The sequence below is a fragment of the Gadus macrocephalus genome, chromosome 16 (assembly GCF_031168955.1).
Source record: "Gadus macrocephalus chromosome 16, ASM3116895v1".
NCBI classification, from domain to species: Eukaryota; Metazoa; Chordata; class Actinopteri; order Gadiformes; family Gadidae; genus Gadus; species Gadus macrocephalus.
The window spans coordinates 14300462-14317563 of NC_082397.1; the positions used below are offsets into that span (position 1 = coordinate 14300462).

Below are 17102 nucleotides of genomic sequence, written 5' to 3' on the forward strand. Positions count from 1 at the left end.
ATATTGAGATAAATTATGAGATAAAAATTACCGCATCGTTGCGTTGGTCAACAAAGTTCGATAACAAGTTTAACAAAATCCCCAAAGATCAATACGTGTACTCACACACCGGACTACAAAAAGTCGCTTGATGTTGACGTCCTCGTTCGTGTCGGCGCAGAATCTTGACGTCATCGTAAACTCGGAAGAAGTGAAGCAGCAGAACGTTAGAGCAACGTGAGTTTTACAAAAACGTTGATTGAATATTTCAGGTGAAAACTGCTGGAGTGACAACAACCCTACAGAGGTATGCAAGTGGATGAGTTACAGTTCACATTATGTTGTCGAAAGGTGTCCAACAGGCTATAGGCATTTGTATTCCGCTCTTCTTCTGATTTGTTGTTCATACTTTCAACAATTAAAACATCCATAGAGCCAACAGCTAGTTGATCCAGCATGTTGTAATTGTGCTACCTGGCCTAAACGCAGATTAATAATCGGAATATATGTTAGTTTGTTTACAATCTGGTGAAATGTCGATGTGTTTGTATTGAATGTATTTCTTCTGTGTAGGAAGCATGTCTCTGAACAAGTCCATGCATCCACGCAACCGGTACAAAGACACGCCCCCAGATTTCGCCTATTTGGCCTCCAAGTACCCGGACTTCCAGCAGCATGTTCACACCAGTATGGCTGGGCGATCCATGTAAGTCAATTGTTTAGTCCAAGTCTATCTGATCGTTTGATTTCTCTGGGTTAACAGAAAGCCCTTAATATATCGGTATTCCGTGATGAGTTCTCTGTTTTACAGGAATCAATTAACAAATCAGTGCAGTGGAAATCGTGTCACTGTTGATACTTGCCGTTATGATATCCATACGAAGCATTCTCATGCATAGTGGAGATGATCAAAGCTTGTCAGGAATTTAAAATATAAACGTCCCAGTGAAACAAGGTTCTACATGGAAGTTGTACGAGTTGTTATATTGCAGTCCCAACACATTACAAACATCCCAAACAAATTAATAGATATATTATTCCTATCTAACATAGCTACTTGACTCTATTTCTCTTCTTCAGCATTTGTCAACACTGAGATGGGAAGGGCCTGAAAATATTGTTACTACGTGAACTGCAGTCAAAACGGGTTTCCCTTTTGAATCCTTTTTTCAAGTATTAACGATGATTTTGTTTTCTGTGACGATTATGTGTTGTCAGCTGTTTATTAGTTTTGTTTATTCATTGGCTTCCGCACATGCTTCAATCGTCAGCCAATCGTACATTAGAAATAGCTTTGGTTTGAGATTGCATGTGTCCTCACCAGGAGTGTACTGCTTAATAAGTGAGCCACAGGTTGCTGCAGGTGCACAAAGAAAAGAAGTGTCTACTGGGAAGGGTGAGGGTGGACGTCCACTGCTGCCTACTCACCACAACCTGCTGGGAGGAGTGGCACAATAAGGCTTGGGGGATTTGATTTGTGCGTGGGTGTTGGTACCTGCTGTCTTTCTCCCATTCATTTCATCGAGTCCAACCACACTCCTTCCCAATTAGGCCCATCCTTCTTATGCACTGTTGGAAGTGATAGAAACGTCTGTTCTGTTACTGATAGAGCCCCGAGCTGGAGATTAGAGGAAGAAGCTTTCGGCCCAGTGGTTCGGACTGTAAAGCCGTCGTATATTTGGAATTACGTCAATGCATTTTTATTCTTAACAAAAGGGGTTTGTGTCTGGCTGGGAGAAATGTTTACATCAGTTTATTTAAGCAAAGTCTTCTTATCAGTTAAACCCAGTGGCATATGCTCTATGTACACGGCTGTCCAGACAGAATTCTTTAAGACTTGGAACATCTGTGCCCAATTGTAAACATATTGGCTGGTAGGCTGATTCTTTGACGATCTATTAATGGTCATTCAGCTGTTGTGGAAAAGCAAGTCAAAATGTGTGCGCCAGCGACGTGAAGCCAAGACAGGTCTTGTTTGGTTATAACGCCTCATTATGCACACACTCCTTGAAATCTGCCATGGCAAGCTATCTGCCTCATCCCAAATGCGCATAAAATTAAGTGGATGATTTATAATTTTTTACGTGAAAAAGTGAACGTTTATCTCACCACTATAATCCAAAAAAGATGCAATTGATATCCATAGGATAACAAACCATACATTACAAGAACTTCAAGGCAATCTCCACTTTGTGTGCTGAGCCAGTCTTGTAACGCGTCGTCAAAGCGGACCTCCCCATTGTGCAGGAAGGGTGTGTTCCGGCCGCGCTGTTGGGAGCTTGAAGGTCACCACAAAAGGTGTGAGGTGGTGCGCGCCCCCACTGACTCCCCCCCCCCCCCCCACTCCCCCTGTACGTGGTCATGCCCTGCTGCTTCTGGGTTCTGAAGTCATCCTCTGACTCTCTCCAGTAAACATCCCCGCGATTTGAATATTATGCACAAATAACGGATGCGTGTTGGTCAAGTTGAAAGAAGTGAGCCTATTTGATCAAGTACTGGTGAACCATTGTTGACCTTCATCACTGTTTTGAGGATGAGGGACAGCAGGCACCCCTTTGTCTCCATGCCTCCTCCCTCTCTTTTTGACTGCAGCAGCAGGGTGTGTGTGTGTGTGTGTGTGTGTGTGTGTGTGTGTGTGTGTGTGTGTGTGTGTGTGTGTGTGTGTGTGTGTGTGTGTGTGTGTGTGTGTGTGTGTGTGTGTGTGTGTGTGTGTGTGTGTGTGTGTGTGTGCGCAGATACATTTATTTATATATCTCTTTCTCTATGTATCTGTCTATCGTCCTCACGTGATCTGCTGCTCTCTGCCGTGGTGACGAGCCCCTCTGTGTTTCCTGCTCCCCTCTAGCCATATGTTCCCACGTTGCGCGTTTTCCACACTTTTGTAGCCTTCTGCTTGCCATCGACCACGGCATGACGTGCTGGCTACCCTGCGTCAACGTTGGGAGCGCGCACGGTGCCGGGCCTCAGCCATTGCTCCAGCGTGGCCAGATCTGCGTGCTCTTCTCGTCTCTGCAGTCGGCGGGGTTGCCATGACGACCTGGCGCTGGCAGGGCTGCCGCGGCTCGGTGGTGCCGCTGCGCCGGCGACCAGCAACGATGCACTTAGCAGGCTCTAAAAATAGAGGTGGGAAATGCTCTCAACAGTTTTAAATCATTAGCATGGGAGGGAGAAGACAGACAGAGAGAGGGAAGCAGGGAGAAAAGACTCGATTTAAACAGCATCAAGACAATGGAGAGGGCCTCTGAATCCAAAGATCCATGGTTCCTACTGGTGTATCACTTCCTCATACTCATTACCTGAAGTTCAATTCTCCCTCCCCCCTTTAGAAATGGAGCATGCGTAATGTTAAATGGCTTTACCTGCAGCATTGGCCTGAAACCCAGCCAGGTGTCGGCGTCCCTCCTGACACCAAAGGGGCCACGCTTGATAACCCTCCCCCTCTGCACTAATGCGGTCATTAGTTGCAGGAATCCCGGCTCTGATTGATGCCGGATCCCCACGACCATGAAGAGCCCCTCCCTATGCGTTTCTATGACGGACCCTCCTGTCCACACATCCTGCATGCTGCTTACTATACTGCTAGCAGTCATAGTGATCGGAATGATCGTAGAATGAAGTTGAGGGAGGATTTGCGTCAGTGTCATCCCACTCTAAACAACACACCCCCTGGAGGTGTTTAACCGGTCTCCAGAACAGGGTGCAACCCCCTCCCATTTATTGGGCGGTGCTGCTGGGGGTTCCATTGATCGGAGATATGCTGCGGCAGTTAGTCAATGTATCTGTGGTGTACTTGCATATGGGCTGAGGGGGGGGGTGCTTGGAGAAACAGGCTCACACCACAAATCCTGAGGTGCCAGACGGTCCAATCACCAGGAAGCGTTTAATTGCATCTGTCAAGGTGCGAAAGCGCCCAGAGACGCTTTAATTACACCTCGCTCGCCCGGTTGGTTTGTCACACACACAAACACGCGCAAATGCACCCAGCACCCCCATCCATTGTTCCCAGTAGTCTTAATGGTTTCAGCCGGCTAGGGGGTGTGTGTGTGTGTGTGTGTGTTGGGCGAAGTGATTAATGTAAAGTAAATGTGAGGGTCTGCTGATGTAGTAAATGTGAGTTTCAGTGTCATTAGCGGGAGGTGTTGTAAATTGATGTGCTGCTTATCCTTCCACAGCGATTCATCAGTGGTATGTGTCTGGGCAGGAGCGAGGGCCCCTAGTCACTGCAGGGGGTTAATAGAGTCCTGGGTTGGTGTCAGTGTAGTGAAATGCTGCTAATAATACTCTGGACCATCGCATTCTGACAAAGAGCAGCACCAGGAATTGTCAATACTCCGGTTAATTTTTTCCGTGCTCGGTACATGTACAATTCTAATTCCGTGTGATACTGCTCACGCAAAGAATCAGCCCCCGAAGTTTCAGTTGCTATGCCAACAGCATGAACAAGATTTATGTTATGGATTTAACAGTATTTCTTTAGTTCATTTTGTTAAATGAACTGAACACAAAACTCGTTCCTCCCCAGATCAAATTATTCCCTTCTTCAGTTAAATGCAAATTAATTGTGGCTCTGCTCAGTGTCAGCCTAGCATTCAATCCTCCTGAGTCTTCATTTGACTCTCTGCCCTGGGCTTTGTTCTGTGTGCTCTCCCCTCTGCCAGGTTGAACTTCAAAGAGCCTGAGGCGGTGCGCGCGCTCACGTGCACGCTGCTGAAGGAGGACTTCGGCCTGACCATCGCCATCCCCCTGGAGCGCCTCATCCCCACGGTGCCGCTGCGCCTCAACTACATCCACTGGGTGGAGGACCTCACCGGGGGCCAGGGCCAGCCGCGCAAGGGCATTGACATCGGTGGGTCCCGCACCACACAGCCTTCTGCTGACTGTCCTCTGGGTTCACCAGTCGGCACCCCATCAGCATAGACATTAATGTCATAAAGTCAATGATTTCAAATGATTAGCCTGTAATGTATGGTCGGTCGGTCGGTCTGTCTGTCTGTCTGTCTGTCTGTCTGTCTGTCTGTCTGTCTGTCTGTCTGTCTGTCTGTCTGTCTGTCTGTCTGTCTGTCTGTCTGTCTGTCTGTCTGTCTGTCTGTCTGTCTGTCTGTCTGTCTGTCTGTCTGTCTGTCTGTCTGTCTGTCTGTCTGTCTGTCTGTCTGTCTGTCTGTCTGTCTGTCTGTCTGTCTGTCTGTCTGTCTGTCTGTCTGTCTGTCTGTCTGTCTGTCTGTCTGTCTGTCTGTCTGTCTGTCTGTCTGTCTGTCTGTCTGTCTGTCTGTCTGTCTGTCTGTCTGTCTGTCTGTCTGTCTGTCTGTCTGTCTGTCTGTCTGTCTGTCTGTCTGTCTGTCTGTCTGTCTGTCTGTCTGTCTGTCTGTCTGTCTGTCTGTCTGTCTGTCTGTCTGTCTGTCTGTCTGTCTGTCTGTCTGTCTGTCTGTCTGTCTGTCTGTCTGTCTGTCTGTCTGTCTGTCTGTCTGTCTGTCTGTCTGTCTGTCTGTCTGTCTGTCTGTCTGTCTGTCTGTCTGTCTGTCTGTCTGTCTGTCTGTCTGTCTGTCTGTCTGTCTGTCTGTCTGTCTGTCTGTCTGTCTGTCTGTCTGTCTGTCTGTCTGTCTGTCTGTCTGTCTGTCTGTCTGTCTGTCTGTCTGTCTGTCTGTCTGTCTGTCTGTCTGTCTGTCTGTCTGTCTGTCTGTCTGTCTGTCTGTCTGTCTGTCTGTCTGTCTGTCTGTCTGTCTGTCTGTCTGTCTGTCTGTCTGTCTGTCTGTCTGTCTGTCTGTCTGTCTGTCTGTCTGTCTGTCTGTCTGTCTGTCTGTCTGTCTGTCTGTCTGTCTGTCTGTCTGTCTGTCTGTCTGTCTGTCTGTCTGTCTGTCTGTCTGTCTGTCTGTCTGTCTGTCTGTCTGTCTGTCTGTCTGTCTGTCTGTCTGTCTGTCTGTCTGTCTGTCTGTCTGTCTGTCTGTCTGTCTGTCTGTCTGTCTGTCTGTCTGTCTGTCTGTCTGTCTGTCTGTCTGTCTGTCTGTCTGTCTGTCTGTCTGTCTGTCTGTCTGTCTGTCTGTCTGTCTGTCTGTCTGTCTGTCTGTCTGTCTGTCTGTTCAAAATGTCTTCCTTGCTTATTACGTTTTTTTCTTTCTTCAAGGGGGTGTCAACAATATATGGCCCTTTGAGACTGTACATGTGATGTACAGTTTCAAAGGGCTATACAAATAACATTTAATTGAATTCGGCCTTCCTGTGTGTGTTTGTGTGTGTGTTCAAGTTCAAGGATTGCGGTGTTGTTTTAGTCCGCCCCCTGCTTGATGTTGACAGTAAATATTCAGCATGTGTTCTGTTCAAACAACTTTGCTCCAAAGGTCATTCTATGACTTCATCTGTCTATGTGCTACAAGGTCATTCTATGGCCTGTCAGCCTGCAGGGTCGTACTGTGTCCTATCTATGTCCTGTAAGATCTTTCTATGGACTGTCTATGTGCTACAAGGTCATTCTACGGCTTGTCTATATGCTGTAGGGTCGTTCTGTGGCCTGTTTGTTCTGTAGGGTCGTTCTGTGGCCTGTCTATGTGCTGTAAGGTCTTGCTATGTCCTGTCTATGTGCTGTATGGTTGTTCTGTGGCCTGGATGTGCTGTAGGCTTGGGTATCTGCAAGGCCTGTGGATTTCATAAAGACTACCTCTAACATTATGGTAGGCTACAGACGGCTCTATTTAACGGGGACAGGCCTCATCTCCATAGGCCTCAAAGAGCTGCAGCCATGCAGCATATCATCTTCACACTCTTGTTGTGCGTGTGTTCACAGGAACTGGGGCATCTTGCATCTATCCCCTGCTGGGAGCCACCATGAATGGCTGGTACTTCCTAGCCACCGAGGTCGATGACATCTGCTTCGACTACGCCACCAAGAATGTGGAGCAGAACAACCTCTCGGAGCTCATTAAAGGCAAGCCGAGTCCTCTCTCTCCACTGCATTAGCCAGGTGTAATGCTTCAAACTGAACACGGCACTACACGTTTTTGTTGTGTCCATCGGTGGTGTCGTTTCTTTTTCATGTGCCTTGTGTATATATGTGACTTCTTGCCGGTCACATTCGTACTGCAGTGTAGGCATGTGTAAAGTGTTTGGCTGCCAACCTGCCCAGTATCAAAGCACTAACGGTTTTATTTTATTTGACATGGAGGTATAAAAAGCGGTCCACTGTCGCCTTCGCTTTCAATATCGTGGCACGGTAGGGCTTTATGACGGTGAGTCATGGTTAATGCCAACCGTAGGACGGTGACTCATAGTGCATCACAGTCCACCCTGCTAATGTTTGACAGACTGTTGTCATCACGATCACGTAACCTCAGATTTCGTCTGGTAAAACACTCACCCGCCTTAATCTTGATTATCCCTCCATATATCTGTTATCTATTTGCATTAGGGCTGCTCGATTATTGGAAAAATCATAATCACGATTATTTTGGTCAATATTGAAATCACGATTATTCAAACGATTATTTTTGAGTTTGAGAACACGTTGTATTTATTCAGCATGTCTCTCCCAAAAATAACATTGTAACTGAGAACTTTGAAATTTCGCCTTAAAAAAATACACTGCCCTTTCTATAAAACATAAAATTAAAAAAATCGAATAAACTGTTAATTTTGCGATCGTTTGACGCTATAATCGAAATCGCGATCAAAATTCGATTAATCGCCCAGCCCTAATTGACATGATGTGAAATCTTCTTTTTTGCGATGTGAAACCCAAACCCTGAGCCGTATGATGTGTACTTCAGTGGTTAAGGTCCCCCATAAAACCCTGCTGATGGACGCTCTGAAGGAGGAGACCACGATAGTGTACGACTTCTGCATGTGTAATCCTCCCTTCTTCGCCAACCAGCTGGAAGCTAAGGTAGTGTGTGTGTGTGTGTGTGTGTGTGTGTGTGTGTGTGTGTGTGTGTGTGTGTGTGTGTGTGTGTGTGTGTGTGTGTGTGTGTGTGTGTGTGTGTGTGTGTGTGTGTGTGTGTGTGTGTGTGTGTGTGGGTCATCTTCCCCATCCCTAGTACGGAGTTTGATTGTAAAACACCAAAGAGTGCTTTGCAGACTTGCGCTTCAGACTCCTGGTTGCGGGATCCGTACAATGATTTTGCTCCCAAGCGATGGCTTTCTGCCAGAACTAGGCGCGATCGTTTGAATTGTTGACAAAGTGGGAGCAAGAAGCTGTCCTGGGGCTTGATGAGAATCTGGTGCTCCGGTCTCTCCTGGCTCTCTCAGGGGGAGAACTCGAGGAACTCTCGACGGCCGCCACCCAGCTCCGTCAACACGGGCGGCGTGACGGAGATCATGGCCGAGGGCGGGGAGCTGGAGTTCGTCAAGAGGATCATCCACGACAGCCTGCAGCTCAAGACACGTCTGAGGTAAGACCGGACAGGATCTTCAGTGTTCAGGTTCTTAAGTGTTGTTCTGGACCGTTTCTCCTTTGACATCTGATACCAACGAAGGGCGTGGGAGGTTCTCTGTGGCTCTATTGGTCGGCGGCCTTGGTTAACAGTCTCTCGGCGCTCCAACTCACCAAACTTTCGTGAGGACTCTCGTGGTACACGTTCTAGTCGACGTCACACGGGTCAGTACGGACCCGCGCAGGTCCCGAAGATCTACGTCAGATCCTTGCCTCTACAGCCATGCACGCCATCCTCCACGTTGGCCGCGCAACTACACAATTAATCGGTACTAAAGACGATCTGATTGCTTCGGGGACGGGGGGTCTTGACGGGACATGCAAACGGCAATTACGGCAAGACGCTCCCAGGAGAGAGGAGCAGGCGGACAGATGGGGACCCAGCGCGGCGATGGGGAGCTATCACCCAGAGTTGGTTTTACCATTTGGCACGCACTGGTCCTACGCAGTGCGGGTTACCGAAGGGAGCAGCTGTGTTTAGGTCTTGGGGGGGGGGAGGGGTTCCTCCTCTTCTTCTCCCGAGGAGGCAGACGACCAGCCAGCCGTGTGAGGCTGCGTCGGAGCCCAGTAGAAGAAGAGGTGGGATTGAAGGATGATGAGACGTGCTGCACCTGGGCTCGGTGGGGGGGCGCACGTGTTTAAACATCAAGGCTGTGTTCGCTGGAGGTTGCCCGAGACGGCGTGCGTCGTCGGCGCGGGGGCCTGAAACGGTGTCACGGCGTGGCGGGGCGTTAAGGGGGGCTCCGCAGGGGGGCCCCGCCGGTGTCGCCGAGTGTACCGCCGTGTGTGACACCGTCGGGAGGTGAGGGGCGACCGCTTTGGCAAGGCGTGAATCCCCAGTCTACCCCTCTTCCGTTCCCCCCCCCCCCCACACGCTGTCGGGTTTGGGGTTCCAGCCAAACCAGCCGCAGCCGGCTGTCACACCCGAAAGCATGCTGGGATACCAGAGCCACCAGGTGTCCATGGCAACCACGCCATCTATTCTGATGGGACCGTCGAGACCCCTTCCCCTGCCCCCCCCCCCCCCCCATGTAACTGCAACTCGTTTTTAGCCATGCTAAACTATAATTACTTGCAGATGGGGGGGGCAAATCCACCTTGGTTACAAGGCGCCATGCAACTCAGACACCGTCGCCACCTCGGTTGCCAGGCACAGGCGACACACACCAATGCCACGGTTACGGCAGGGGGATGCTTCCTTTTATTCGTCTCTCTGGGATGAAGTGGTTGCTGCCATTGATATGATAATTACAGTCACTGGCGGCGGGATTGTAATCATAAGACCGTGCTTCAGAAGATCTCGTGTGAAAGGACAAAATTGAATATGGCAAAGTGCTCTCTCCAGCTGGACCCCTTTGGGCGTTTGAAAAAGGTCCTTGTCGTGAGGGGGGGAGCCTGAGGGCTGTTTGGGTCTTAACCCCCCCCCCCCAACCCAGCCACTCAGTAAAAGGGGGGATATTAGCTCTGTTGAATACTTAATGGTGTCACTTGATGCAGACATTCTGTAGCATGCCACTGCCCTTGTATTCCTCTGGACATTCATCCAAAGAGACATGGTTACCTCTCCCTGCTAATCTACTTGCCTTTCTAGTGCCCATAATTGCATTCTCATTCAGTAGGAATGTCAATGCATGAATGATTACTCCTGTTTACTTTGTTCTTGGTACTTATGAGGCCTTTATTTGCTAGAAAGTATTGGCGGGCAGGAGGATAGTTGCTTGTGGTTCTGCTTGGATCTCAAAAGAAAAGCACAGAGCAACGCTGACCTACTCCTTCCATTCCCGTTTATTATTGAACACATTGTTTGGCCGGATATGCTGTCTTAAAGCAAGTTGTTTGGTTTTTCCAAGCAGTTGCCGAAACATTATAGACATTGATTACAAATCGATAATTTTGAATAATGTTTGAAAATGTCGCGTTTTTCTTGACTGACCGTAGAATTTGTTAAATTCTGCGTTGCTTTCTTAAAGCATTGCTATGGATTTAAGGATATACTGTAAATCGCACGGCAGATAGATCGTTGGACTCCCCATCAGGGGACAACATCACAGGCTCCATCGCTCTGCCCTGGGCCATACCACCTCCGCTGTCTTCTGCAGCCACCTTCAATTGGCTTTAAAACAGGATAAAAACGCCTTGTTCTGACCCATACTAAACAGGGCACAGAGAGGGGTCGGCAGAGGCGCGCTAACTCGTACTGTGTTTGTGTTGCCTGTAAGGCCATTGTTGGATCTGTCTGGGTTAACCCGTCCACCATCACGCTGTGCCTTAATGCTGGACTCCATCTGCAGGTGGTACAGCTGCATGTTGGGGAAGAAGTGCACCCTGGCCCCTCTGAAGGAGGAGCTGAGGAAGCAAGGGGTGAGTAGAGCCGGCTGGACTGGAACACGCGCAAACACACACGCCTCATTGTCAACATACCCCTCCCGCTATCTTTAATCGAAGATGGAAGCTATCTCGCTCTGTTGGAAGCCTCTCTTCGCGTCAGTAGCTTCACGCAGTGTCCCAGTGAAGCTTATACATCCAGCAAACCAAAAAGAAAAACATATTACAATAGGTTATCATAGCAATGTCACTGGCCAGCGATGAATGCGCTAATTTCTATTAGCATTGCGTGACTGATTTGCGTGGCAGTGTGTAGTTAACATTCATTAGGGGTCTATCTAATAGCCTAGCCCCCTTCACTGCTAACTGCGCGTTTGTGTCCCTAGGGCACGGCGCCAGTCACTTGGCCCCCACCCGTATTAATATGATATGGTTGGCATGATTTGGCATGATGTGGAACAGACGGACATCACACACCCACACACACACCCCGCGTCAGGCATCAGTTAAGCTGACAGGGGTCCCCCTGCCACTGGTCGAGGGAACTCTCCGAGGAGGGCTTGAAGAACCAGGGACGGCAACGAAGGGACCGTGAGGGCTCTGTCGCCGCTCATCAGCGTGAGTGGCGGCCTGGCTGTCACCCAGGGCAGAGGATAGCCTGCCTCGCCGCAGGTTGAGGTGTAAAGGGAGACCGCAGCTGATTGCTATGCAGATGTGGAGTCACCGCTGATCTCTCCGCCGTCTCGGGTGTCTTGTTTTAATCTTCTAAATGTTTCTGAGTGCGAAGGGCGGGTTCCTCTAAACCAACCCCCCATCCACTCCATCATGGTCTAGCGCTTTTGACCTTTGACCTGTTATTAGACTGACATGCATCCCCCTACCATTTATTATGTTCATCCGGTTATTGTTCTGTTGGCACTTCAATATAAACGTAACTTTGACAGACTCTGTGCTATTAAGACATTGAATTTTCCAACTTCAATACCTTGAAATATATTGATATTCTATAACATTTTCAATTCCACAGGGAAAAATAAACACAAAATCCATGCATAAATTGTAAGAATTTTCATTAATAGTTAAATATAACAAATGAATGCGAGAGACCGCAATGCAACCGAGTGAGAGGAGGCAGGGCTATGTGGGCACTGTAGCGCTGTGTGTGTGTGTCAGTCATCTTGCTGTTTGAGATAAGAGAGAATGAGAGACAAAGCTGCCACCGGTGTAGCGATACTGTTTTTTATCGAGTATCTTCACAGCATGAGTATTGACAAGGTTTCAAATGTTCCTTATCAATGTGTATCGAAAAATCCATATCTTTGACAGAGCTACTCGGGGCCAAACTCTATATACTGTGAACCAGAGCTTTTCACAGGCGACACATTTACACTACATGTGTTAATGGCCATCTGTCGGTCAAACGTAAATCAATGCCGTTTTGATTCTCACTTCTCTGAGCTCGAGATGCTGTAGGCGTATTGGCATCTAAATAGACTCGTGTCCGCTGTGGTTGATGGCTGCGCTTGATGCCCTTTTTATGACACCGTCTCCCTTTTTCGGCCCATGGTCCTATAGGTACCTCGGGTGACCCACACGGAGTTCTGCCAGGGCCGCACCATGCGCTGGGCTTTGGCCTGGAGCTTCTACGATGACGTGATCGTTCCGGTAAGTTGGCCAGAGGTCGGGGAGCTTGTCATTCCGAGCAGCTCCCAGCGAAGGCCGGCCCAACTGTTACTAGTCCAGGTCTTCCGGGGACAAGGGGGCCGCTCCCAAACCGCCATGCACGTTAACAGAACTGTCGGTGCTGTGGTATCAATAATGCACTCAGTCTGGGTCCCTCTCCAGCTCCCCCCCCCACTACTCTATGGCCGATTTCCATTAGATGCACTTATTCAGCCCTCCGGGGAGGTGTTTACCTCTCTGTAATGTGCCGTATCCAGGCAACCGTTGCCACGGCAGACATGCATGCGATGCCTGCCATGGCCCGCGCTCCAAAGGCAGGGGGTTGGGGGGGGGCAGGAGGAAGAGGGGGAACGAAACAAGGCAAGTGAAAGCTACTTTAATGGCAGGAAAGTATTGCGGGGAGAACAAGGTGAATAAGTGAAGAGTTGTAAATCCGTGGGAGAGAGGGAAATGGGACATGAGGCTGAAGGAGTTGGAGGGTTTCGGTGGCGGTGGGGGGGCTAGACGGTTTCCCATTTGAAGAGCCGTTAGGTGTAATGAAGCCTTTATTCCGTCTGCTCTTTGCAGCATTCTGCCAGACTACCCTGTTTCCTTTAAACATAAAATCAGTTGAGCAGAGAAATTGGCCTACATTTCCCCCAAACACACAGACACAGACAGACAATCTTCCCCCATCCCTCCATCCTTTTCCAAGTTTCTTCAGACTAGAGTTGCTCATAATAATTTCAAGGCATTCATATTTGTATTCGTGAGTGAGTGAGTGTGTGGGTGGGTGGGGCATTTGTTTACATGTGTGTATGCCCAGGCACGCGCGGTGCTGCTGATGCAGAGTTTTTCGATGCATGCAGTTACATGCATGGCTGGGCAGCTAATCCGCCATGCATATGCCTTCAAAAGGATGTGTAGGTTATGTATGGATGAACATCGGGGGGGGGGGGGGGCTAAATGTTACACGTATGGCCTAAAGTACATGTCACATGCACGCCCCCATGACCTACTTCACTGAAGGTCTTCCCCTGCTCAAAGCCTTTTAATACCACGTCTCTCCCTCCGTCTCCCCCCTATGCCCCGGCAACCCATCTTAAATGGTGAAGTGATGAGAAGCTAGCAGAGACTCTTAATATGCAGGCGTGACCGACAAGGTGGACTACTGGATGAAGGGCTTTCATACAGCCTATAGGCTACACAGCTGATGATTTCTTTCGCTGCTGCTCCCGCATCATGTGACTGGGGCTGGACCCTAGGGAAAGAGAGGGTTAAAAAAGGTTCAGGTTGCAGAAAGACCCCCAAGACACAGAGTCCCCCTGGAGATTTTCATTGTTGAGTGTTGGAAAAGGGAGTGCATGTGCAGTCAGCATGTCTTCTGCAGTCTGGTGCATAACCTTTCACACACAAACACGCATCCACGCACACGCTGTGTACATGTAAACAAAGCTGAAGGATGGATAATTTATTATGAGGTTTCTAATAGAGGAAAATATCTCTTTGTATTACCCTAGCTTTTACCATTACTGGCTTTCATTATTAGGCCACTCTTACGATTGTGTGTGTGTGTGTGTGTGTGTGTGTGTGTGTGTGTGTGTGTGTGTGTGTGTGTGTGTGTGTGTGTGTGTGTGTGTGTGTGTGTGTGTGTGTGTGTGTGTGTGTGTGTGTGTGTGTGTGTGTGTGTGTGAGAAAACGGGCATGTGTGAAGGGAGAGGACAGATTGGATGAATAATAGAATGACAGCAGGGCTAGAGCGGACGTGATTCACCAGAGATGAGTAGACGTGTGTGTGTGTGCGCACATGTGGATTTGTGATACGGGAGAGCCTATATAGTTTTAATCAATTTTCCTCTTGATCTCTCGCACCACGGGTGAATTTGTTGTGAGGGGTAGTATGCAACAATCTAATTTAATGGAGCAGTTGCTACCAGACAATATATAATGAGCAGCTAAACGTGATAATCATTTATTTACAGTTCCACACATGGATGTTGACAGTTAACCAATAAATGTCACACAATAACTTGTTTGTTTTTTGTCCATTAAAGTGGTTCAAAAGGACGGCTACCGAGGGATAAAATGGCAACCAAAACAGTGCTAGAGCATGATGTGTTCCCTGCCACTCCCCTGTCGTTTGTAGGTCAGTCGGCCATGCTGTCTCGCTGTGTCTGCTCTTCCCACATGCACACGCTCAGCCATGCCTACGTCTGCCCCTCTGAAGAGCGCTGCGGTCAATATTGTTCACCGAGACCCATGTTTTATTTACTCATAGTATTGCCATTGACACTGCTCAATATCATAGTTACTGAGTGGGGAGAGGTCGAAGTCGTCCTCAATGTCATTCATGTCCCAGAATGTTTTCCATGGATGGGGCTCCCTCTAGTGGTGGATAGTTCTACTCTTGCGTGTATTGCCACAGTACAGAACCCCTGGGCGCGTACACCATTGCATGCATGTATGGTTCTGCATCTGTCTTTTTGGGCGGAGGCTGAACAAGGTTTTTGTTAAGCACGTGGACAATCGAAAATAGTTCGCTCAATGTTGGATTTTTATGTCTTCATATTAAAAGTGGAGAACGGGATTGTTAGCTGATTTACAGCCACTCCCTGTTTAGGATGGATTCTCATTCTCATCAACCATTTGCCTGTTGAAGGTCTGTTTAAGGCACCGAAATGTTGGGTATGAATATATTGCAACTTAGACAGTGTGCAATCTTTGATCTTCTCACCCCTCTCCTCAAGCACCTGTCCTATGAAATAGGCGTGTCCAGTGTTCTTTTCATTCTGAGCGCTCTCCTAGTATGCAAACGGCACAGGAGGTCATCGCACATTCAATCGAAATCAGTGATGGCTACATGGTCATTTCAGTTCTCTCCATGTTGGATTTTGATGTCTTCAAATGAAAAGCAGCGAAGAGGATTGTTAGCCGATTTACAGCCACTCCCTGTTTTAGCTTCTCATTGTCATCAACCATTTGCCTGTTGAAGGTCAGTTTAAGGCACTGAAACGTTGGGTATGAATATATTGCAACTTGGTCGGTTTGCGGGAGTTTGTTCGCAACCTCTTGATCTTCTTGTTCCTCTCCTACGCACCTGTCCCATGAAATAGGACGGTCAAGTGTTATTTTTGTTTCTGAGCGCTCTCTTAGTAATATAACGTGTCCAACATCCTCCTTCCTCTCCACGATTAATCTAAATGTCCTTGTCTCTCTGCAGTCCCCACCGAACAAGAAGCGTAAGCTGGAGAAGAGCAGGAAGCCCCTGTCCTTCACTCTTCAAGAGGCTGGTCTTAAGGAGCTCCGGGCCAAGGCCTCCGCCAAGGGCTGCAAGTCCCCCTCTGGCCTGGACAGCATCACAGCCCTGCTGGAGAAGACGCTCACCAACCTGCGGGTACGCACACCACTCCACAAGGACGCACCTCAACACGACTACATTTAAATTCCCATTTACCAAGCTCCATTACAGTCACATGCAGCAGGTTACTTTGGAGGGATGGTACTTTCAGGGGTATTTGAAGGTTAAAAGGTTTTATATCTTTTGTAATGAAAGGGAGCTCGGCATTGCCAAGCCCCCTTGTCTTCATTCTCCATTTGGTTCCCACAGTACTTGAACTAAGACATTGCTTAAATGTCAGCCTGTGGCCACAGAACTCTGGTTTTGGGATTTTTCTAGAAATACAAACGGCATAGGCTGCTGTATGCCAGGTGGTTGGGGAAACCAGACACGGCTGTGTGATGGACCAAACTTTGCCATCACTGGTTAGATTGATAGATGTTTTTTTATATAGAGCAGCTCTAGGTGGGACGTCGACAATGAACAGGTGTGCTCCTTTCTCCTTTGTTCCGCGGTCCGCTCCTGCAGGTGCTGCACAAGCGCGTCCCCAGCAGTGTGCAACAGACAAGCCTGCTGCTGACCGCCGTGGAGAACACCTGGATCCACGGGCGACAGAAGCGGCGCGAGCAGAAGCGGCACTTGCGCGAACTGCCTAGAGCGCCCCCCGCAGCCTTGGCCGGCTTCCAGAGCACCACGACCTCGACGGGCTCAGCCAGCGCCGCTAGGTCCTCCCAGACCAAGCCCCGTCCCGAACAGAGCCCGGCGGTCCCTGAAACCCCTTCTGCCACTGCAGAACTAGCGTGCGCACAACCGCTAGCGGCTCCAGTACCACAGCCAGCCAAGCAAACGCTCCATGACTCTTCCCTCAGTGTGGCCGTCCAAAGGGACCCAGCCGCTGAACCATCAGAAGTGTTAGGGGGCGACGCAGGCAAGGATGTTGACCTGATGGAAATCCAGACCTCTGTGGCAGAGGAAGGCGCCGCGACGAATGAAACGGGGCCGGGGAAGCGGCCCCCGACCCCCAGCTCTGTGCAGGAGTTTCTGTTTAAGTGTCTGCTGGAGGTGTTGATGGAGGAGGTTAGTGGTGGTGTAGTGGTGGAGATGCATTGGGTGGAAGGCCAGAGTAAAGACCTGATGAACCAGCTGTTTACATACCTCAAGAACTCAATCCTCAAGATGGTGGCCAGTCCCTGATATCAGAACGGACTGTAGGCGGGAAGGGGTGGTTTGTTGAATTTTTTTTTTTTTTCAAGATGTGATCTGTATTTGTTAATACAGTATCTATAATAAAATGTACTTCTTTTTTTAACATTGTGTAAATTCTTGATCTACTTTGACTAACCGTTCGTCTAGCATGGCATGTTGTGTCTTCATTTGGCCACG

At 48.9% G+C, this 17102-nt stretch overlaps 1 protein-coding gene and 1 long non-coding RNA gene across 3 annotated transcripts; one reads left to right on the plus strand and one right to left on the minus strand.

Moving 5' to 3' along the window:
- Positions 1–103: 103 nt before the first annotated feature.
- mettl16 (methyltransferase 16, N6-methyladenosine) lies at positions 104–17026 on the plus strand. Of its 2 annotated transcripts, none has more exons than XM_060074829.1 (10): positions 104–216; positions 553–685; positions 4638–4825; positions 6755–6895; positions 7734–7849; positions 8212–8354; positions 10687–10756; positions 12296–12385; positions 15603–15776; positions 16248–17026. In XM_060074829.1, the coding sequence occupies exons 2-10, from the start codon at positions 558–560 to the stop codon at positions 16911–16913; spliced, it is 1716 nt and encodes a 571-aa protein (XP_059930812.1). In that variant the 5' UTR covers positions 104–216; positions 553–557; the 3' UTR covers positions 16914–17026. The 2 variants fall into 2 exon arrangements, with proteins under 2 accessions (XP_059930812.1, XP_059930811.1); XM_060074828.1 differs by having other exon boundaries at positions 134–286.
- LOC132474252 (uncharacterized) lies at positions 14878–15612 on the minus strand. Its single transcript, XR_009529628.1, has 2 exons — positions 15480–15612; positions 14878–15132 (listed from the first exon to the last, which is right to left on the minus strand). It is a non-coding gene; the product is annotated as an uncharacterized LOC132474252 (long non-coding RNA).
- Positions 17027–17102: the final 76 nt, after the last annotated feature.